General features: G+C 45.6%; 1 protein-coding gene across 5 annotated transcripts in view; it reads left to right on the top strand.

Moving 5' to 3' along the window:
* LOC132466560 (TBC1 domain family member 9B) overlaps window positions 1–18243 on the top strand; it is a 29974-nt gene extending 11731 nt beyond the window's left edge. For 2 of the 5 annotated variants that reach the window (XM_060063804.1, XM_060063808.1), the window contains 11 exons: window positions 814–896; window positions 1016–1145; window positions 3307–3405; window positions 10427–10495; window positions 11339–11582; window positions 12979–13044; window positions 13485–13553; window positions 14165–14218; window positions 14516–14572; window positions 14852–14949; window positions 16189–18243. In XM_060063804.1, coding sequence (XP_059919787.1) covers window positions 814–896; window positions 1016–1145; window positions 3307–3405; window positions 10427–10495; window positions 11339–11582; window positions 12979–13044; window positions 13485–13553; window positions 14165–14218; window positions 14516–14572; window positions 14852–14949; window positions 16189–16809 — 1590 coding nt within the window. In that variant the 3' untranslated portion in view covers window positions 16810–18243. The remainder of the gene's footprint in view (window positions 1–813; window positions 897–1015; window positions 1146–3306; window positions 3406–10426; window positions 10496–11338; window positions 11583–12978; window positions 13045–13484; window positions 13554–14164; window positions 14219–14515; window positions 14573–14851; window positions 14950–16188) is intronic. The other 3 variants (XM_060063805.1, XM_060063807.1, XM_060063806.1) reach the window with 3 other exon arrangements.
* Window positions 18244–24444: the final 6201 nt, after the last annotated feature.

Below are 24444 nucleotides of genomic sequence, written 5' to 3'. Positions count from 1 at the left end.
GACTGACTGCCAGTCTTTCTATCTGGATAACAATCACTGGCTGTCTGTCTGCATCCATTCAAGTGGTCGAATGTCTGAAGTAAACAATTTAGTTTTCTCGATGGTGGTTACAGTATGGCTGACCCAATAGTTTTTAAGGTCATATATATCGTCGACTTGGGCATACATAAGTTCATATATTTTTTGATTGTCTAAATCCATACATTTATTAAATTAATTAAGACAAAGCAGAACAACAGAATTTCTAATTGATGGTTGATGGCTCCAGCTGCATTGACAACCTCTCGCAGACCATTTCTAAAGGAACACATAAATGATTCTTGACTAATCTATCCTAATATTTATATTACAATACCACTATTCGTACAGCACTACAGGTAAAATAGATGAATACATTTAAAAAAATTTCCATCGCTCCATGGACAATCTATTGAAGATAATTTCTAGATCCTTGTCGATGCTTCTTTGTGAACCTATCGTGGTCTCCTTTTTATTATAATGGTACATTACAGATCAAAAAATTATGGTACCATTATCAAAACTTTTTCGACTAGAAAGAAAATATTACAGATAGACGCACAATTAAAAGTTGAACCACCCACAATACGCGGCTGAATTCGGCCAGATTCTGCAGGGACAAAGCGACCTGGCAATATTGAGAGACAGGGTACAAGCCCACCATAGGCTGCTCTAGACTAACTTTGTGGTCGGTAATCTGTGCTTCTCATCGTCCCCTCGGTTGTGTTAGGGGTAGCTAACCCTAACCCTAACCCTAACTTTGGTCGGTAATCTGTGCTTCTAATCGTCCCCTAGGTTGCGCTGGCAGTCCTGCATGACAACATGGATGCTCTGCTGGCCTGCAATGATGAAGGAGAAGCAATGACCATTCTTGGCAGGTAAGGGCAGCAGAGAGGCACGGTGCCCCCAACACAATCTGTTGACTGCATTAGTTCTCTTTACTTGGTAGACTGACTGACAGCTGACTACTGATGTCACTTCCTACCTCCCTCCCCAGGTATCTGGATAACGTAGTGAACAAGCAGACGGTTTCCTCTCCTATCCCCCACCTCCACGCCCTGCTTACCAGCGGGGACGAACCACCGCCGGAGATCGACGTATTCGACCTCATCAAATCCTCCTATGAGGTTAGACTTCCCCTCCTCCCTCCTTTGCTTGCTCTCCCATGCTATTGGCTTATGTCCGCCGAAAGAAGCTACGTTTTAGCTTCTTCCAAACTCTGCAATATCCCTTCCCTGCCAATGTGCGCTTACTTTGAATGCTTAGTGCCACTGCCAGCAGACCAGCCTTTTCGGGAGACAATCAGTTCATTAACATGACACTCAAGAAAGCCGAATTATTGGCTTGGTCCGACTATGATTGGATTATTAAGATGCATGTATACACCTTAGTTGGACTTAAGTCGAATCGAATCGAGTTACTCTAAGTCAAATTTAGACCCCTAGATTATTCAATTGTTAGTCGAATTAGCATGCATGTATACGGTCAATCGGATTGGAATCGGATTATGTGTTCTGCGCATGCTCGAGAATTTTCCCGTGAGCCGGAAGTATAACTGTGCGTTCACACCAAACGTAACGGGGCGACAAGATCCCGTACAAAGTGAACGTAGAGACGCGTATCGGGCGAATTTTTCGCTAGATAAAAAAACCGGCGACACGTTTTGATTTGTCGCGCCACACTTTCGCCGTGCACAGGCGAGCACGTTCACGAGGATTTGTGGCATGACACATTCACTTGAGTTGAAATATTTCAACTTTGACACGAATTTCGCGTGATGACAGCCAATCAGCGTTCAACAGCGTGGCCACTGAGTGACATGTGTAACGTAACAGCCAATCAGCGTTCAACCGGCCAACTCAGTGCAGTGCAGTCCGGGGTGAACTGCAGCATGGAGGAGAAAGGGATTGTTGCCGTTTGCGACTCCCGGAGCTCTATATATAATAGTATAATATAATGTCATTGTATATATAACGGCCAAAAGCTCTGTGCGCCTCCGGATGGCCGTAACGCGGGGAGCTCTCATAGGGATTGGGCTTCTCTGCGTTTGTTTACCGGCGTTGCTATGGTTTCCGGTCTTGTGTGTTCCAACGATTTATTAGGTAGGCCTATCTAATAAATCTCTGTCTAATCAATGCTTCATTCACTGGCACTTCCGTGGTCATTACAATATTATGAATAGAGGGTTCTCCGACGTCTCTCTCTCTTCCACAAAAGGTAAAGACACGCAATGGTGGTGCAAAAGTTGTGGTGCGACAAATTCGCCCAAAACCTGCAGATTATGATTTGTGGCACGACAAAACTTCGGCGACAACGTGAACGGGCGACAAATGTCGCGTTGGGTCTGAACGCACAGTAAGGAGACAATAGTCGTGTTGAGGTCGCCGTCGGAAAACGAGGAAACGGCGATTTATTTAAAAAGGTGGCGAAGAAGCTTGAGGAAGCCGGTGTCGTGCCTATGTAGTTAACCCCTATGAGAGGTGTATCATCATCAACATGCATTCAGTACACACTACGCTTCTGTTACGAGAGTAGCGTATATGTGTGTGCGCGAGAATGGCAGCGTGTGTGTGAGTGACTTCAGCGAGTGAGTGGGCGAGCGAGGAGAGAGCGAGCGGTTGCGCATGTCAGTTTAGTGAAAGAATGAGTCCGGTTGTGTCTGTGCATAAGTGTACTGTTAAGTCAGTGGAACTACGAATAAAGTACCCAGCCTGTCAATAATCGGTGGCTGCTTTATTCCGACCTATAAGCAGACCCAATGCCGGTCAAAGTGAAGGGTGTTACCCCCGAGAGAACATCGGCCGTCTCTCCTGTGCTCCTCGACTACGGTCTGGGAGCCAAGAGCAGGAAAGGCTTGGCCTTTTTATTATGACCAAGTAGCCATGGTTTACGATTGTATAACTTCAAAAGAAATGTAAATTTATTTTTTGGTCTCGAAATCGTACCGAACCATGACCTCAAAACCATCAACACACCAAACTGACTTTTGCGTACCATTACACCCCTACTGACCATCGCTAATGGGAATCGTTTATTCAAGTTCTAAACAAAGGCTTCCTATTAATGATTTGGAGTTAGCTCAACATTTTCCAGAAATAAGAAAACAAAAATGATTAATAGTTAATAATATTAATAACAACTTGCAAACAAATGTTTCCAAACCCTCTGCTGTATCTCTGTGTTCCCCCTAGAGGTCCCCAACTCCTTATTGAAGACCCCATGTCTGGTCAGCCTCTTTTAAGTTGATGTCGGCATACCTTGACCATACCTTGTCTTGTCTCTAAACAGAAGTTTGGCAGTCTACGCTCAGATGTGATCGAGCAGATGAGATTCAAACAGAGGTTAAAGGTCATCCAATCACTTGAGGACACGGCCAAGAGGAGTGTGGTAAGTGATTTGCTAGCAGTATGAAAACTGGATGTTCCTAGTACCGGAGGGAAAGTACTGGAGTACTTTTGCTAATCTAACGTTTGTCGTTACTTTTACTTCACTGCAAAAAATCCTCTTTGTCAAATTTAATTTTAATGAACTAAATTTGTATTCCTATTTAAAGAGGAACTGACCTTAAATTTGAAGTTTAGTTGATATAACAGATGTTTTGTCTGCCTTCTCATTGGTACAATAACTAAAAAGGGCTGAACTTGCTAAAAGGGATTCAACTGTACGGTGAAAGGGGTGAAAGTGTTACAGGGCGCCGCCATGTTGGATTTCAACAATCAGCTACGTCACTGGCATGGTAACCTACTCCTACTCTCTGAGGCTCGCTGAAATGGCTATGGAAAAGCAAGCAACCAGGTCTACAGGAGGACCATCTTAGTGCATTGCCCCTGGCTGCAGTAATGAATTATATAGGGCCAAGGCAGCTGGGGTAATCATACATTTCCCCAGGCTACCTTTGATGAGGAAACCAGCCCTTAATACACGGCTGGCAGCCTTAAAACTGACTAACCCTCCGATGTCAATCAGCCCCTGTCATGTCAATCTCCACAAGCTTGCACTCCGACCATAAAGTGTATAAACTATTACTCTGACGATATCACAGATCTATGTTTCCAAGCTGCTAATTAAACCACGGCGGGTCTGTAAACAGAAGTTCCACAAATGTCCCTTTCTACTCACCCTGTTGGTCGCCGACTAGCCGATTGCTAGAGTTAAACTCATAGTAAGATGTTTCTGTGCAATATCCATCTGTGCAATATCCACCAGAAAGTAAACCTCCAACATCCACCTAAAGTAGACGTGACACTCCTGAATCCGCCTCGCATCTATGCTCATCGCGGGTGTATCTCCCAAAGTGCGTCTAACATGTCTTCAAGGTCCAGTCCACCCGGTGCCGAATTTTTGTGAAACCATGTCTTTAATAAACATTTTATTAGGCAGATGATAAACCATGTTCTTTAATAGGTCCATGGTCCCAGGGTGGTTTCAAATAAAACCGGACCTATGCGGTTTCGTGTTAGGATTCGTGTGGACGCCTGAAGCAACGTTAGAGTTGCGTTGAAAGTTACAGGGGGTTTTTTGTATTATTTTTGTAGCTTTAAATACAGCCCCTTGGTCAATTTAATTACTAACTGTAGATTAAAAAGTATTTCTACTCAATCTAAAAGGTTAAAGGACAATTCCGGTATTTTGAACATTGAGCCCCCTTTCTGGTTTGTTTAGGATGAAATAGAGTGGGTGACACCGAAATTTGAACTATGTTCAATACCCGAGTCCTTTCTCGGGTATTTGGCTCATTTTGAATCGCTCCTGCCTGCTTCACAATGGTTGTCTGTGTGCATACACAAACCTGTCAACCCAGCAACCCTAAACGTTCGTTTTCAAAAATGTTCAAGTAACCGAGTGGTTAGTGTCATTCGTGAAGTTTAAAAAAAATTATCGGCGCAATATATGGTTTCTGTCGTGTTTTATTGCACATTTATTTTGTTGTATCTAGGCAACAAACGGAGAGGACGCTGGCGCTGTCTGTTCGCCGCTTTTCCAAGCAATATTTGGGCCAATTTTGGCCAATTTTACTTAAAAAGTGATTTTTTGTTGACATATTATCTCTACTTGGTTCCCTGCAAGCTACATCAGCGACGAAAAGCAAGCTTATGGACTGTCTTTAGTTGTTCCAGTGTTATTGTGTTATTGTGAAGAGCCGTGTAGCTCACTTGTTATTTTGGTTTCCCTAGTAACGGCTAAAAACAACGGCTAAAAACAAGTAGCCGATGTGACATTTTCCTGGTCACTGCTGGCGTTTTTTTTTTCCGGCGATCCTGGTGAGGAATATGCCCTGGTCAACCTGCTAAGCTGTCTCTACTGTCTCGTGGATTTTCTGCACTGCCTCCCAGCTCTTCCCCAGATGCGTCGGGTCCGTACCTAGCTGCTAACAGGCAAACATCACTCAACATCAGGTTCGATGTTGACGTACTTCGCCCCACAGCTGCTGAAGTACAACAATCGCTCCATCCCACCCTGTATTTCCACCATTAAGCAGCTAGGACTATTGCGTAGACCTCGATATATCCACAGAGGCTCAGGGAGAAACTTTATTTATGGTCAGCCTGCCGGCTTCATCACATCCATTAGGTCCGCTGAGACGGCTGAGGGCAAAAGACGTAACATCGCGAGATCCCCGCACTCCCGGCTGGATAGATTTCATGGAGTGGATTCCAACCTGCGCGGAGTGGATTTTAAGGCTCTGCGACCTGTACAGAGAATAACTCCACAGTCACTGGTTAAATTTGAACTTTTCAACACTCAATCCTTGAATAATAAATCCAGCTTGATTGAAGAGCATATCAGGGAAAAAGGACTTGACTTCATGTGTCTAACAGAAACCTGGCACCAGCCAGAGGTTTACTCTGCCCTAAACGAAGCCTGTCCCCCAGGCTACAGTTACTTGGAGGCAGCCCGCAGAACTGGACGCGGTGGTGGCCTAGCTGTCATCCACAAACAGGACCTGGAGTTGTCCCCCATGGTGCTGCCTACAACTTCCTCCTTTGAATGTCTTGCATTCACATTCAAGCCCCCCCATCCCATGACTGTTCTACTCATATACAGGCCCCCTAAACCCAACTCTGCTTTCATCCCGGAAATGTCTGATCTCCTCACAACACTCTGTACTACCTCTGCCAATACCATCATTCTGGGTGATTTAAATATTCATGTTGACACCCCCTCATGCCAGCCCGCTGCTGATTTTCTTCAGCTGCTAGACTCCCTCAACCTACAACAACATGTTGATGCCCCCACACACTCCAGAGGACACACAATTGACCTGGTCATCTCAAACTCCGCCCCCATCAGCAACCTACAGGTCTATGATCTTGGCGTCTCGGATCACAGAGTTGTGTCAATGGAGCTCCCTTTTCCTTCCTCCCACACCAAACCAAAGCGGCAGATCCGCTTCAGGAATGTGAAAAATATCAACATGGATGCCCTGGCCCTGGACCTTCAACATCTCTCCTCTGGCTCAACTGACTCCCTCTCTGTTGCTGACTCAGTGGACTTATACAACCAGTCCCTGAGCAGTCTCCTGGATCTCCACGCCCCCTTAACATCGAGGTCAGTCTCCTTCTCGCGCTCCGCACCCTGGTACACCAGTGAACTACGTACAATGAAGGCTGCTGGGCGTGTCCTTGAGCGGCGACTCAAGGCCTCTGGTCTGACCGTTCACAAACAGGCATACAGGGAACACAGGAGGGCATATGCTGAAGCCCTGAATAATGCACGGTCCAGGTTCTATTCCGCAATAATCAACAATAGCCCTGGTAACTCCAAACAGCTCTTTTCAACTGTCCATCACCTTCTCAAACGCCCTTTACCATCCCAATCTGATGTCACCACGGAGAGGTGCAACATGCACATCAACTTTTTTAAACAAAAAGTGAATAACATCCGCTCACACCTCTCCATCACTACTGCCCTGCCCCTTCAAACTGCTGACCCACCGATTGACTCTGTCCAGACCCTCTGCTCCTTCTCCAGCATCACAAAGGAAGAGGTGGAGGACGTCATCAGGAAAATGAAGCCATCCACCTGTGCACTAGACCCCTTCCCTACAGCTCTGCTGAAGGCCAACATCTCTGCTGTCTCTCCACTCATCACCAATATCATTAACCACTCCCTCCTGGCCGGCCATATCCCATCTGCATTAAAAACTGCTGTCATCAGACCAACATTAAAAAAACCTACCCTTGATCCAGAAGTCCTCTCCAACTACAGGCCCATCTCAAATCTCCCATTTCTGTCAAAAGTTCTGGAAAAAACAGTTGCAGCACAACTCCAGGATCACCTCATACAACATCACTTGTTTGAAAAATTCCAGTCTGGTTTCCGCTATGGCCACAGTACAGAAACAGCCTTGGTCAGGGTCACAAATGACCTCCTGATGGCAGCAGACACCGGCTCCCCATCTCTCCTCATCCTCCTGGACTTAACAGCTGCTTTTGATACGGTTGACCACAATATTCTCCTTCACCGCCTGCAATACACCATTGGACTATCAGGAAATGTAAAGAACTGGTTCACCTCGTACCTCACTGACAGAACTGAGCACGTTGCCCTGGGCAAAGCAAAATCACACACCAACAACGTCACCTGCGGTGTCCCCCAGGGCTCGGTGTTGGGCCCCACACTGTTCTCACTGTACATGCTCCCCCTGGGTAGTGTCATTAGCAGGCATGGCTTGTCTTACCACTGCTATGCTGATGATACACAGCTCTACATCAGGACAACCCCCACCTCTTCTGCCCCTCTGCCAACATCCACACTGACCACCTGCCTGGAGGAGATAGAGGCGTGGATGAAGCTCAACTTCCTACAACTTAACAGCCATAAAACGGAAGCCATCCTTGTTGGCACGCCACATCAGCTCCGCTCCCCCACCATCACCAATATCACCTTCTCTGGCAAAAACGTCCCCCTTTCCACATCCGTCACCAACCTCGGTGTTAAAATGGACCCACAACTTAATTTTGACACCCACATCAAACACCTCTGTAAGACAGCTTTATACCACCTCAGGAACATCGCCAAACTCCGCCAATCACTCACCCTGGCTGATGCAGAGAAGCTCGTCCATGCCTTTGTCTCCTCCAGGTTGGACTACTGCAATGCACTCCTCATTGGGATCCCTGGCAAGAGCATCCAGAGGCTCCAATACATTCAAAACAGTGCTGCCAGGGTCCTGATGAGGGTGCGCAAGCATGACCACATCACCCCCATCCTGAAATCACTGCACTGGCTCCCTGTCTCACTCAGAATTGAGTACAAGGTCTCCCTCCTCACCCACCAGTGCCTTCACGGACTTGCCCCCCTCTACCTTCAGGAACTCCTCACCCCCCCCGACAAACTCACGTACACTCCGTTCAGGATCCACTCACACCCTCCAAACCCGACATACGAAGCTGTGCACCATGGGTGATCGGGCCTTTTCTGCTGCTGCCCCTAGACTATGGAACGCCCTCCCTGACCACCTGAGGGCTCCACAGACTACAGCTCTTTTTAAACGGAACCTCAAAACCCATCTCTTTAAAAGAGCTTTCAGCTAAACTTTCTTTGAGGTTCCCCCTTTTTTTTTAATAGTTTTTTGGTATTTTTTTCTCTGAAGCACTTTGAGATTCTTGAATATAAAGTGCAGTATAAATAAAATGTATTATTATTATTATTATTTATCGCCAGTTGATTTCAGTTGGAAGACTCATTACTGCACGATGATATTACTCCGCCGAACCGGAAAGGTGGGCTGTTTACGTTGGTTTGAAGTCTTGTACCGTGAGCACCTCGGATTAGGGGAAATCACATAGAAAATCACTGAAAATGGATTATGAAAGGTGGCTTCTGGAGGACACACTCGATTTTGAGTTAGACGGCAGAGGTTATCGTTTTGAACCAGAATTCACCCAAGAGGAGCTACGTGAGATGGAGGCTAGGGCTACGGAGGCGCCTGAAGCTCCGGCTGAAGCGGTCCCCAGGATCACAGGAAATTGGTGGTGTGCCTGTGGGAAGTGCAGGCAGATGCCGACGGAAGTCGAAAGTAGGTGCTCCACGGAGTGGGACCTTGTGCGGAAGTTTATATGCGGTTGTGAGGTATCTGAAAAAATAGTTCCAATTAGCAACTAACACGGATGGAAACCATATATTGCGCCGATATTTTTTTTTTAAACTTCACGAATGCCACTAACCACTCGGTTACTTGAACATTTTTGAAAACGAACGTTTAGGGTTGCTGGGTTGACAGGTTTGTGTATGCACACAGACAACCATTGTGAAGCAGGCAGGAGCGATTCAAAATGAGCCAAATACCCGAGAAAGGACTAATAGTTCAAATTTCGGTGTCACCCACTCTATTTCATCCTAAACAAACCAGAAAGGGGGCTCAATGTTCAAAATACCGGAATTGTCCTTTAAACAACTACTATCTCCTCCTCGACTTGAATGTTTTTATACAGCGCGCAGGCTGGATGCGCGCAGGCTTGATGCGCTCCGCTTATTTTTGTGGAGAACCAGCGCCTTGAATATGTAGGTACTACAGCGTTTGTACAGCTCGTTGCGTTTCCGCAATGAGTCCGTCTTTACGGAGATATTCCTGAAACGCATCAAAGGAAAACGGAGGGGGAAAGATCGTTTTCGCCTTGTTACTTGGTTGCTATTTATGGGGCGCTCCAGTGTCTCCGCTCGGACGTCCCGTAGAGAGAGCATGGCCACTTCCAAAACCTCTCTCTCGCCGCACAGCATCCGAAATGCCCTATGCATGGTTATGCAACCTAATCACCATTAGATGGTCAAGGTTGACCGGGACCTCTCGGCAGCAGACCGATTCAATGGCAGTGTCCACGCTCCGGCAGCACCCACACGCACACCAGTCACACGCACACCAGTCACACGCACACGATCCGAAGGTGGAGCTGGAGCCTGAAATTGATGCCTCTCCACCGGGTGGCAGTCGGACACTACAGGCATGTGCCTCACAGGCTCAAACGCGTAACCAGCCATATTAACATCACTATTTTCCGCCGTGGAGTGTAGAATATGTTTGCGTGTCTGCAGCAACGACCTAGTCCTACCATGCCAGTGACGTCCTCAACGCTCTAATACTAAAAGACGCATTTTCTTTTGTTGCTAAAAAAAAGCTATATATTGATTATTTTTTTTTATAATATTTTTAGTATCATAATTTTTTATCATGGTCATAACTAACACGTTATCGATGTTGATTATTGCAGTTCAGTTCATCTTTAATGCCCGTAATCTGATATTTTATTATAATGCTTGTTCATACACAAGAGACCAACTCAATTATGTCAATATCCATTAGACCAACCCAAACCTTTTAGCTTGTCTGCACCAGTAAGGTTGTGGAGATAAGTACTGTAACTTGTTTTGATACAGAAGGCGGGGTCAACCTCTCTCTCCTCCACAGGTGCGAGCCATGATGACGGAATCTGCCTTCAGCATCGATGAGTTAGAGGAGCTCTACTGCCTCTTCAAGGTGAGGGGTTGTGTCGCATGACGCTCAGATCCCTACAGCCCACTTTGATTATTTGTTTTACTCGGTTAGTCTCTTGAGATTATACATCAGTTATTCAAGATGTCCTGGCCAAGAGGGGCAGCAGTGCATGAAGTAAAACACGGTTTAAGACACAACATAAAGAAATCCCATCAAGGCAGCATAAAATGCTATAGTACAGAATGCAGCTGCCTTCACACTAGTACGTCATCCCTGACATGACCTACCAAAATGCTTTATCCACATTTAACAATTGTAAACCCTGCTTTTTCAGACACTTTAAGAAACGTTAAGCTGTGCTTGTATGTTCTCGATGTTAGTGAAACCTACATATATCGTACAATATCTGGACATTCTCCTTTTACTCAACTGCATGTTTCCCTGCCAAAACTATAAGCACCAGAAATGTCTATACTTGACTACATATATTTCCTGCCATTTGTAAAACGGTTACCTCAAGTGTCACTCGTTGTTGTTGTTTACCGATGTCGTGGAAATGTCTTTAGATATTGCTACAGCTATTTTCTAGAACAGATGAGACTTCTTGATGCAAAAAAAACACCCAATAGAACCTCAGATGAACTTGTTTATTGTATGCATACCCCGGTCTCTCTAGCAGAGTGAACACAGTCTCCCAGTCTATTTGAACAGTTCCCCCCTGCAGAAGGCTGCTGTCCTTTGGGAAAGCAGGCTAGGTAGCACTGATGGTCACAAAAGAAAGAAAACAAAACGAAATGATTAAAAAGTGAAGGACATAGGGATGTCCATCACAGCCCCTTCCCTCCCGCTGCAGCCAGACTAACCCTAACGCGGCGTCCTGTTCAGGCCAAGCACGTCATGAGCTGCTACTGGGGGCTGGGTGGTTCGGCCGCCGCGGACCGCCACGACCCCAGCCTGCCGTACCTGGAGCAGTACCGCATCGACCTGGGCCAGTTCTGCCAGCTCTTCGGGGCGCTGGCGCCGTGGCGGTGCGGCGTGCACACGCCCATCCTGGCGGCGCGCCTCTTCCGCCTGCTGGACCGCAACAAAGACGGCCTGGTCAACTTCAAGGAGTTCGTCACCGGGCTGAGTGAGTAAGGGAGTCCATGTTAAACCAACCTGGTTTAACATGGTTACTGTTGGCTATTCAGCGGTTTAGCATTCAGAAAGGTCACTGAGTAGTTTGGTCACTAAGTAGTTCCTTCAAGGAGTTCGTCACCGGGCTGAGTGAGTAAGGGAGTCCATGTTAAATCAGGTTGGTTAGCCGGGTTACTGTTGGCTATTCAGCGGTTTAGCATTCAGAAAGGTCACTGAGTAGCAGGAAGCAGTTTGGTTTTCTTCCTCAGGGAGGCCTACAGTTGTGGACACTCCTGGGTTGGACCCCAGAACGTTAGAGGTGGAACAGCCTGTTGGCATTGCATTATACAGCCTCCCTGTGACTATGAAGTACTGCAGCCAGTGTCGAAGGGCAGGGATTTCCAACTGTTGGATATAGATATAGTAGTGTAAACAGTAGGGGTGTGACGAGATTAAACAAGATTAAACTCGACGATATTACCCGTCGCCTTAAAAATCTGTCTCGTGAGATTTGTGAGCTATCCAAACTTCTATTTGTCGCCTGTGGGGGCAGTAATGCGCCTTTGCTATGTCTCGCCTGCCAGAACCTAACGAAGGAGAAGGAGGGGAAGCAGGGGAAGCAGCCATAGGCAGCCAGAATAACGCCGGAAAATACCCGTATTACCGTCGAAGATGCCCCCGCCACTTTTAAATCATTTGTTTGGCAGCATTTTGGGTACCCGGCGGAAATGATGAATGGCAGTAGAGTGACTGATAAGACACGGAAAATACCAAGTTGTCAGTGACGTACTTGGTCAGACTCTGTTTGCACTATTTGCACTCTGTATTGATGGAGTAGAACTTTGATTTGGTTAGGGTTAATATTGTTTGCACTTGAAAAAAAGAGAATTATTTAATTTAATTTATTTTACTTCAACTTTTATAAATTTTAGTTTTAGTTTCAATTTCATGCATGTAAAGAGTTATAATAAAACATTTCAAAATGCATGTGCAACTGGGTTAAATAAAAGTCTGTTGGTCCAGTCATATATTTTGTCATTGTAGTTTTCTTAAAATCTCGTCTCGTCTCGTTCTCGTGAACCGAATATCGTGTCTCGTCTCGTGAGCTGAGCTGAGTGTATCGTCACATCCCTAGTAAACAGTGTGTCCCCATAGGAGAATGGGAGCAGGTTTCAGGGATTTTTTTCAAGCAAAATCGATTTTGTTAAATGGTACATTCAAAGCTACGACTAAAAATATTAATATTTGTTGCACTTCTTAATATTTGACGTTGATTGTTGATGAATAATAATGTTAATACCAGAAATAGAGGAATGCCCCAGCTTCTACCATTTTAACTGCTTGTGCCAGTAGGCGAATAAATTGGGGAAACACTGCTTGGGGAATTAAATGTGTGTCTGGTGCTTTAGGTGGGATGTACCACGGAGACATGACTGAGAAACTGAAGCTTCTGTACAAACTTCACCTGAGTCCAGGTGAGCCGGACAACAGCACACACAACAGCGCTGTGGCAGCGCGTAGCACCAAATGTCATGTAGCATTTAATGTCATCATGTCTGCCTCAACCACCCAGAGGGGTGATTTTAATGTTGGCATCCATAAGTCTGCTCATATTGTGGCTAGAAACCATTTTTCAGTATATTTGTAGGATTTTGTCATAAAATATTCTAGTACTGTGACATTTGAATTTTCCGTCTGGGATTAAATCATTCATAAGTACCATCACTCACACGCGCACACACACACACGCGTACACGTACACACACAAAGGATCACACCTGTTGTGTGTTTCTACTCGGAGGCAGAACGGAGTCAGACTTTGCCAGCTTACCTTGGTGTAACTTGTTTCTTGTTGTGACTGCTTCTCCTTTATCATGATGATGGTTGATCGGTGACGGTGATGTCTTTATGTCAGTGTTGTGTCCTGAAGAAGCGGAGTCTGCCCTGGAGGCTACACAGTTCTTCACCGATGACAGATCCTCTGGTACACACACACACACACACACACACACACACACACACACACACACACACACACACACACACACACTGATGCACACACACACACACACTGATGCACACACACTGCTGGCACACACCAGCAGTATAAGCAAGTATGTACTTGCTAAGCTAACAAACTCATTGAATGATGTTCTTTTGAGGGCATTAGCGTAGATATACTTAAGGTTAGGTATTACGTGAGGGATGGGGAATTGTTGGTATTGGGTAAGCGATGGTTTAAGGTATGAGTAAGGATCGGTCAAGGATCTGAGGCAGGTGAGAAAAGCTACCAGAAAGGTGCAATGCATATTCTCCAACCACTTGTGGGCTTCCACAATTCCGGACTTCCTGTGTGTGGCTAAGGGCTGTCCTCCACCTGCTCCTCCTGGCATGGTTCCATGAATGCAGACTCTCCAGTTCTTCATGTGTTATGCACAATAACTTTCCCTTCCTTCCTTTCCTGAACAAACGTACACAGTAACACACACAATTCCCATCCCTCTCTTTTTCACTTTCTCTACCCAACACACACTTAATGTGTTTTCCTTTCTCTTCTCCACCTCACATCCCATTTTCCATCTTTTGTGCGTCTAGAATTTCCTCTCCTGTCTGACGTGGACTTCCTGGGGGGGCAGGAAGTGAGCTCAGGTATTCTTGTTGTACCTGTGGCTGCCACAATGTCTTCTCTCTTACTAAAGGATGCACACTTTCTTCTCTCTCTCTCTCTGTGTGTGTGTGTGTGTGTGTGTGTGTGTGTGTGTGTGTGTGTGTGTGTGTGTGTGTGTGTGTGTGTGTGTGTGTGTGTGTGTGTGTGTGTGTGTGTGATGCAAATGGTAACTCCCTTAGGGACAAACATCTATTTTGAGAAACAGACTCTGATGGGGATATTGATAGGACATTGTTGATGGTCTGTGGAGGTGATCTGATTGGCTGCTTGTCTTTCAGCAGAGGAGGATCTGAAGGATGCTGCTGATGGAGGTGGAGACAATGAAGAAAAGAAAGGTAAAGAGGAACATAAACCACTAAGTAACTTGTTTTGTTTGTACAACTCCATCCTTCACTCCTGCGGGAACCACACCAGAACCAAAAACACATCATAAGGAGCTAACCTGCTAGCAAACAGATCACGACCCCCAACTACATTGTGTGTGTGTGTGTGTGTGTGTGTGTGTGTGTGTGTGTGTGTGTGTGTGTGTGTGTGTGTGTGTGTGTGTGTGTGTGTGTGTGTGTGTGTGTGTGTGTGTGTGTGTGTGTGTGTGTGTGTGTGTGTGTGTGTGTCAGAGGACAAGGTGAAGGACTATAAGTACTACCTGAGGATGTGGGCAAAAGAGAAGGAACCAGAGAAGGAGACTATCAAAGACCTGCCCAGGATGAGTCAGGTCAGTCTAGCACTCTGCGTCCACATCAGTACTGATGAGAGGGGTGCTGTAGGCGGGTAGGACTCCACCACACTCATCAGTACTGATGAGAGGGGTGCTGTAGGCGGGTGGGACTCCACCACACTCATCAGTACTGATGAGAGGGGTGCTGTAGGCGGGTAGGACACCACCACACTCATCAGTACTGATGAGAGGTGCTGTAGGCGGGTAGGACGCCACCACACTCATCAGTACTGATGAGAGGGGTGCTGTAGGCGGGTGGGACGCCACCACACTGTCATCAGTACTGATGACAGTGTGGTGGAGTCCCACCCGCCTACAGCTGATTGCTCTCAGCATTGTTTAGCAGCTTACAAAGAACACTCAACCCACATGCACATTTCTTAAACCTCTTCAGCTTGACTTCTGCCTACAACGTTTTTGCAAAGATCCGGATCTTGGCAGAGCTGCCTGTATTTATACATCTCCATGATCACGTGGACGCTAGGGAAAAATGTTCCTTCCCGACTGCACATTGAACCGACGAGCTGATCCAGAAAGAGACTAATCAGATGGAGTCCACTCCATTGCAAATATGTTGAAAGCCAATACATGTATGTATTTAAATCTTCAACATGCATGTATTTAAATCTTCTGATTGCTGACCAATCAGCAATCAGTTCAGACAAACCTCCAAACGGGCCGCATTGCTAACCTATTGGAGGACTGCACGTCTTTACACACCTCAATGTAAGGCAAAGTGTTGGACAGGGTTATAGAAGAAGAATAGAAATGCTGAAAGGCCAACAGTGTTAAAGGAATAGCTATGATCTAAAGCTTTTTTTGGGGGGGGGGATTGAAATTGTTAAAAATGGCATATCCTTCCATCAGTTATTGGCGAATGAAATGAGTACAGTTTAAATCTTTAACAGTTCTTAGTGGGCTGTGATTGCTTCTGAAGAGCCAGTTCAGATTGTCGCTCTCGGCTCAATTCTGATAAATCGGGCACTTCTTCCTGGATTTGGCAGGGGAATCTATTGCTCCTGTCTTATCGCCAGCGCGTGGAATGCAACACTTCACAATGGCGGAGAAACGTAGCGAGGGAGGGAGCAGACGGAGTGTTTTAAAATCTTGCTCTTTTCCACTCTTTTCTTCTCTCTTTTTACAACTACTGACACTACACCTTTTAAGCTAGGAACTGGTTTGCAGACCTTCGTGACACTAGGTTGTCTCTATACATGTGTGTGTGTGTGCGTGCAGGAGCACTTCATCGAGCTGTGTAAGACCCTCTACAACATGTTCAGTGAGGAGGGCCGCGAGCAGGAGCTATACCACTCCATCGCCACCGTGGCAAGTCTGCTGCTCCGCATCGGGGAGGTGGCCAAGAAGTTCACCAACCACACCACAAAGAACGCCAAGACCCTGGCTCCTTCCCCTCCACCCGCCGCCGCTCGACCCGAGGGCGAGGAGAGCTGTGGGGAAGGGTCTTCAGGACAGTCCCAGGATGTCTGCAAGGCCCTGGCCGACGCCCAGCTGGACTCCCTGCCCCCGCTGCAGGGCTCGGATGAAGACGGCCGGGACGACACGTCCGTCTCCTCCTACTCCATGGTGAGCACCGGCTCGCTGCAGTGCGACGACATCACAGACGACACTGTCCTGATTGGCTGCGGAGGGCAGAGGCGGGGCAGTGTGGTGGACAGCGATTGGTCCATCACGTTTGAGCAGATGTTGGCGTCCGTGCTGACGGAGCCCCCCCTGGTGGACTACTTTGAGAAGAAGGGGGACATTCAGACCAAGATGGCCGCTTGTAAGGCTCAGCGGAACGTTGAGCGGCAGACCAGCTCGTCCAGCGACCACGAGCTGGCCCAGAACTCGGTCTGAGCTTTCATGTGGCCATCAGTACAACAGCCACTGCTCAGTGCCGCTTCTAGTCCTGGCTCTGCCTCTTCGCTCAGGACGTGGAGAGGTTCGGGCTGTGTTGGTGTCTGCAGACCTGTCTTGTTGTCTTGTACTGAACTGTATCATCACAACATTCCTCCTGCCTTATAAGACCGTGTACACGACACTCGCCTCAGTGTTAAAACAGAGGGAATCTTTTTTTATTGCCATTTTATAGTATTCAATTAGTCAGTCATTTCTTTATTTTCCCCCTCGGTTTCTCTTTCCACGGACCTAACCTGTCTTTACTGTTCCAAATGTGTCACATGGCATTGGTTTTACGAACCCGTGCCTGTCATTTTATTTGTATTATTTCAAATGATAAAGCTATGGTTCTTGTGTGTGTGTGTGTATATATATATATATATATATATATATATATATATATATATATATATATATATATATATATATATATATATATATATATATATATATATATATATATATATATATATATATATATATATATATAAATAAATAAAAGGATATATATATATATATATATATATATATCTCGTTATCAGCGTGGATGATTCATTCATTGTTGCTGTTAACCTCCGGTACTTAGTTTGCTTTACCTTTTTGATTTGATCCACACCAACTGGTCCCTCCCTTCTCCACTCTAAACTTGTTGTTTGCACAAATGATCCTGAGGGAGGAATAGACTTCAGGCTTACTATAGGGTTAGGGTTAGGGTAACCCTAACCCTAACCATATGATCCTGAGGGAGGAATAGACTTCAGGCTTACTATATGTTTAACAGGGTAAACCCTAACCCTTACTATATGTTTAACAGGGTAAACCCTAACCCTTACTATATGTTTAACAGAGGCTGCTGTTGTAAGAAACTGGGACTATGCAGTCATTCTTCCTCTTTAACCCTTAACGATGGAGGGAGCTGATATATATAAAGCTGTTGATCCAACTAATCAACTAATCACATGCTAGTGGCCAAACCATCCTTTTATTTACATGTGGTTGCTTCAACTTAACCCAGCTTTGAACTTTACAGGTTAGCTGTACTCAAGCTGATTCAGCACAGTGTTAAACCAGTTCTTCACCACTGCATAATGAAAGTCTATTGCTTTATGTTAATATCGCTCTACAATATTCATCGTTGCCTGCCTACTTCTAATATCAAAGTAACAACATGCTAATTTCAGACAAAATCTCCGTAATGTGAAACTGTTATTCTGTCAGCTATTTGCCTCCTTTATTGTTTTAAAGGCATTGTTGCAACGTTTATTTGTGCTGTTGCTGTAATTATACAATTTTTGCTCTAAATACCCATTTAATTTATTCTGATTATTTAACAAGCTTTTAAATGTCAACTCTATATTATAATATGAAATAAATGATGACTTAATCACCCTCCTTCTTGGTTGTGTTTGATGTTCGGACAAAGTCAGTTGTCACTCTGACGTATACACGAGGCACTTCCGGTAGACCCCTAGAGACCTATGAGATTGTAAAATATGAATGGGTTTCAGAGAAAGTTATTATTTTATGGTCCCAGTCTTTATGCGCCCCGGATTACACATGTTTTTTGTGGATCTAAATGATAATTTTTCATGCCAAGAGTTTGACCATTTATTTGTGGGTTTTTTTAATTGTTCAGTTAAAGCCTGTAGAGAAAACACAATGTTGCATATGTGACGACAATCTCCGACCAACAATCTCCCCATCGGCATAACTGAAACTCTCCACATGCCCCCCGCTTATAATAGTTTTCTCCTCTTACGATGCTGTTATCCTCCCTTTGGAAAAAAGCGGTGAAGTTGAGCAGAGAGTTCGTCATGTCTGTACCCATAGGCGTCGATTACACCGGGGACGCGTCCCCACCAGATTTCGTCAACATTCATTTTGTACCCACCTGGCAGCTGAGGCTCAAAAGGACAGCCGATAACTAAACCTATTTCAAAATGAGAAGACAGAATAATCACACACACACACAAACGGAAACACACACACACACACGGAAACACAACCACGGACACACACACACCCACGGACACACACACACACACATCCCATATCCCTGAGTGTATTTGGTTTTTGTAATTAGGCTGATGAAGAAGGATGAAGATGGATTAGACATCAGAGAGCTTCCTTTTGGCAACACATCACTGTCCACCACATTAAACTACACGGCCATTGCACAATGAACACATACTGGCCCTCTGAACCCTGGGCCAGGTCCCACTGACCAATCACTGCTTTTATTGAGTCCATGCAGTGGCGGTTTTAGGTATGGGCGAACCAGGCAGCCGCCCAGGGCGGCATATTTGTGGGGGGGGCCAAATCACATGGGGGGTGCCCCCCCGCTTGCAATATCATCCCACTGCAGACGCAAATGGGCGTTCTCGTGTGGTGGGGGTTCCCGTTTACGCAGACTGGAACGCCCCCTTCTTATTCTTCGTCGCCTTTCTCGCTGAACTGTATTAAAATGTCAAAGTGTAGTACTCCGAAACCATGTAAATAGTGTTGTAAATAAACTTCCAAAGCTTTTCAAATCTTATTTGGAAAATAACTTCACATGGTCTGTCTTTTTACAATTTATTCGTTACCAGCATTCGTAGTGTTGATCAGCAGTGAAATAGTCCGCTATAAGACGTTGACGTCGCTTAGCAACTGAAGTCCGGTTACAAGTTACCGGACTACTACCCATGCAAGTGAACGGAGCATTCCACGGCATTGAGAAGACTCGTGTAATAAAGGCCTATAAAATGTCTGCTTATGCTTATAGATTTCTCCTCAAATTAGGCCAATAAAGCAATGATAACAAAAACAAAAAAAACACAATGGCTTGATCAAAGGCCCGAAACCCTCATTGTTTAACATGAATTGGCTAAACAAATGACCACTGTAGCATATTTAAACAAAATTCAAATTGTGCAGAGAATTATTTCCATTGGTCATTCTCAGTGGCGGCTGGCGATCAAACATGTTGGTGGGGCACAGTAATAGACAGGGGGTCTGATGTTCTCCCCCCCCCCCCCCCCCCCCCTCATAATTTTTTGGGAATTTATTCAATTTGATTTCCTGTATTCTGGTGCATTTTGGGGCCACTACCTATTTACCTGCTTTTCATTCAGATTCATAGCCTACATCCTGACTTGCAGGGCCTGGACAAGCTTACACTGCATATACAGACCTACTTCATGGCCATTCCACCAGCCATTGCTATTTGACCCATTGTTGTTATTCTGATATTGAGACAAATCATGATCACTGTCCTATAGCGTCCATTTTTTGTGAGTCTCAATGTCTACTTCAAATGCAGTTAGAAATATGGGACAGTTGCTTCATTTGCTAACCCTAACCCTAACCCTAACCCTATATGCTACAGGCCGAAAGACTAAATTAATATGTAACTTACTTGCTCCTTTTAAGTATGACATTGCTTGGGGAGTCCAATTCCTCCACTGAAAAGGGTGGAAAGTGCTCACAACTCTCTGCTAGTTAGCGATCTATGACACTGTCGTTTTTTATCGGTCGTCATAAAAAACATAAGGGGAACACTGTTGTTTTTTATGGTCGTCATGAAAAAAAACATAAGGGGTAACACTGTCGTTTTTTATTGGTCGTCATGAAAAAAAACATATTTGAAAAAAAGAAAAGGTGTCCTTGTCAAATAAAATATGAGGGGTAACACTGTTGTTTTTATCAAATGAAACATAAAGGGTAACACTGTCGTTTTTTATCTGTCGTCATGAAGAACCCATAAGGGGTAACACTGTCGAATTGTATCGAATAAAACATAGGGGGTAACACTGTCGTTTTTTATCAAATTAAACATGAGGGTTGACACTGTTGTTTTTTATTGGTCGTCAAGAAAAAAAAACCTAACCCTAACCCTAACCCTTATCTGTTATTTAATACTATTTATTATTTATTTACACATTGATCTATTCATTTATATGTCATGAGATTCAGATAACTTCCCTCCCTTACACCATGACCAACTCTTTCTCTGAGTCCCACTGGGACCCCGGCTACATGGACTGCACTACCACGGTCTTCACTGTTCCAATGCAGGTTATGTTGCTGTTTATGTGCTATGACCTCATATGCTGCTTGTGCTTCTACCTTGTACATACCTTTCTGTTATTGATTTACATGCTGGGAGGTTAATACTACTTCCCTCCCCCACACCATTACCTGTTCTTTCTCTGAGTCCTACTGGGACCTCTGCTACATGGTCTGCACCGCCGCATGGTCCTCACTTTTCCAATGCAGGTTATTTGCTGTTTATGTGTTATGGCCTTGTGTGCTGCTTGTGCTCCTACCTTGTGCATACTTACCTACTCATCCTCCACATGTTGTTAGGTTCATGTGCTGGATTGTTCTATTTATCAAGTGTGATCCCGTTGTGAGTACCCACCTGCCGTTGGTCCTTTAAGCTTGTGTTTCATGTTTCATGTTAGTGTTTGTGCCCCCTCCCTCAGAACTGTGCCCCTGGCCTTGGCCCCTACCGCAACTCACCTGGCCCCGTCCCCCTTTGACTTCTACCACAGACCGAGCCATCGCGAGGATTCTTATCCTCCTCCCTGGCCCCCCCATCCTGACCTCTCCCTAGCTGACCTTGACCTTTACCCTGACTCCCCTGATCCTTACCTACCCTTCCCCATCCCCTATCCTAACCCCAACCTCCTCCCTCACCTGACCCTTACCCTAACCCCACCCTCCCTGGCCCTAAACATAACCTCTCCCACCCCCCACCCTAACCCCAACCCCCTCCCTCACCAGACCCTAACCCCAACCCCACCCTCTCTGACCCTAAACATAACCTCTCCCACCCCCTGCCCTAACCCTAACCCCAACCCTAACCCCACCCCCTAACACTAAACCTATCCTCTCCCACCCCTGACCCTAACCCCAACCTTTCCCTTCCCTACCCCACAAAGACCCCCTTACACGACTTCCAACCCAGCCCCCGGCCCCCCACAAAGGATCCCCCTTTATTATTTTTCTTACCATGTGTGTGTCTTTTTATTCTGCCCCCATGCCCCAGCCCCAGGCCCCCTTCGTCCCCCTACTCTTTTTTTTTTTTCATATATTTAAGCCATTCACAAACAATATTGCGGTTTAATTTGGTTTCCAATTGTACCCTTGGTATTTATTCAATTGATGTCCTGTGGGCCCCCCCCCCCCCCCTCCCTGCCGTTCCTTTATTTATTCCCCATCCCCATACTCACCTGAAAAGTGCTTTAATGTACCCTCCAAACCCGGAGAGTGGTTTGATTTAACCCACCGTTATATAAAAAGCGTTTGATCTGGGCCTATTTGGCGACACCTAATGACCGCGTAGAGCTAAGACACTCTGGGGCCATTTTGGCCCGTACTCTTTTTAAGTTCTCGGCTCAGATGGCAACCCTTTGTGTTTGGTTCTCCGTGGGTTTGTTTCGTGTTCTGCCTTTACTAATTATCGTTACGCATTTGAATTTCTGTCACCCTTAATACCGCCCTTATTTAATAAATATGATTACGTTTCTGCCCATGGGGGCCGCCATCTTGGATCCCCCACCACGGTTCTCTAGCTCCATCTCCTGGTTGCTTGATGGAACGTATGATTTCGCCACTGCGGGGAACGAAGACGCTCTGCGGCCATTTTGGTCCGAACTCTTTTTAAGTTTTCGGTTCAATTTGATAACCCTTTGCGTTTTGTTCTCCGTCGATTCGTTTCGTGTTATACCTTCACTGTTTATCGTCACACATTGGCATTTCTGTGACCCCTAATACCGCTCTTATTTAATGTTATGTTTACGCTTCTACTTACGGAGGCCGCCATCTTGGATCTCCAACCTGAATATAACTTGGAGTCACTTAGCACCCCCTGTTGGTGACTCGAATTGATTATATTACCACGGTTCTCCAGCTCCATCTCCTGGATGTTCGATGGTAGTGCAACATATAAATATAACACTGTATATACTTTTAGTTACGGTGCGGTTTAATTCGAATTTACGATCGGGCATTTATTTATTAATTTACCCCTGTAAATATGTAATCTAAAAATGTATACCATGTGTTTATAAGGATGCTCCTGATGTTTGAACCGTTTTTAAGGTCACATTATTACTTAATATAATATTCGGGGAACGTTCCGGATTTTTTTATGCTTTTATTCTTTTCTGTTATTTGTTTTTTGTCCTCCACTGCAATAATTTAATGCAACGGCGTCATTTTATTATGTGTTTATTTTTGATTCTGTCGCGAGCTGTCCTCCCAACGCCGCCCGGTCTGGGGACAACCAGCGACCACTACTGGCGACTCCGGAAGGTGCAGGCACCGTGGTCCCCCTCACTCCACCTGCTGGTGACTGGGAGACACAACCATATTAAGATACATTGTTGCATTAGGCACAATTACATTTGAAAATCCGACCTCTCTATTGGCCCAATTCAAATCTTATCCTCCTGACCTCCCATTGACTCTCCATCTGACCCCCCGATTGGCTCTCCACCCCAAATTTCAAATTTGTTGTGTTACACCTCTGCCCTAGACGTCAAATTTCCCCTCCCTCTATTGTAACTGTCTATAAAAGTATTTGTTTCTGTGCTGTCTCATTCGTGCTTAGTTACCTCGGCTTGATAGGATTCTCGATCATACGGTCTGTCTCTATTGCTATTTAAAATGTACCTGATGAAGTCAATAAATTGACGAAACGTTTTAGGGCCAAACTACGGCCCCTGGTGGAGCCTAAAGTTGACAGACGCTCCTATTTTTTTTATAATTTTGTTCCGTGGGCCCACAACAAAAATAATGGAGATGTCTTTCCCACTGACCGGCACTCGGACATCAACACCAAAAATTGTGTGTACCTCATCCGTTGCCTCGCATGCGATCTCCAATATGTGGGGGAAACGGGGAACACCATACGTGTCAGTTTCCACCAACACAAACACATCAAACACAAAAATGACGCTCACCTTCCTGTGGTTGGGCATTTTGTGGAGCACGGATGGCTGGCCCTTTCCGCGTCGGTGCTCGAAGCCAACCCTTTCTGGTCTGCTGCTCAACGGCGCAGAGCTGAGAGGCTTTGGATTGACAGGCTGGGGACCTGGCAACCCCTTGGTTTGAACGTTGGGGTGGGTAGGGGACCACCGGGGGGACGCCTGATGATGGCCCGTGCCAGCTCGTTAATTGTTGACTGTCCTAACCTGCCAGTGCCTCCTAGTCTCCTCGGCTCTCCTTCCTCCCTACCACCATTGCCTGCTCTCCTTCTGAGTCCCACTGGGACCTCTGCTACATGGACTGCACCGCCGCACGGTCTTCACTGTTCCAACGCAGGTTATATTGCTGTTTATGTGCTATGACCTCATGTGCTGCTTGTGCTTCTACCTTGTACATACTTATCTGGTATTTATTTATTTATACATTATGAGGTTGAGATAACTTCCCTCCCTTACACCATGACCAACTCTTTCTCTGAGCCCCACTGGGACCCCAGCTACATGGATTGCACTACCACATGGTCTTCACTGTTCCAATGCAAGTTATATTGCTGTTTATGTGCTATGACCTAATATGCTGCTTGTGCTTCTACCTTGTACATACTTATGTTATTTAATA

Source organism: Gadus macrocephalus, chromosome 10, assembly GCF_031168955.1.
Source record: "Gadus macrocephalus chromosome 10, ASM3116895v1".
Taxonomy (NCBI): Eukaryota; Metazoa; Chordata; class Actinopteri; order Gadiformes; family Gadidae; genus Gadus; species Gadus macrocephalus.
This window is presented reverse-complemented; position numbering and strand designations above follow the sequence as displayed.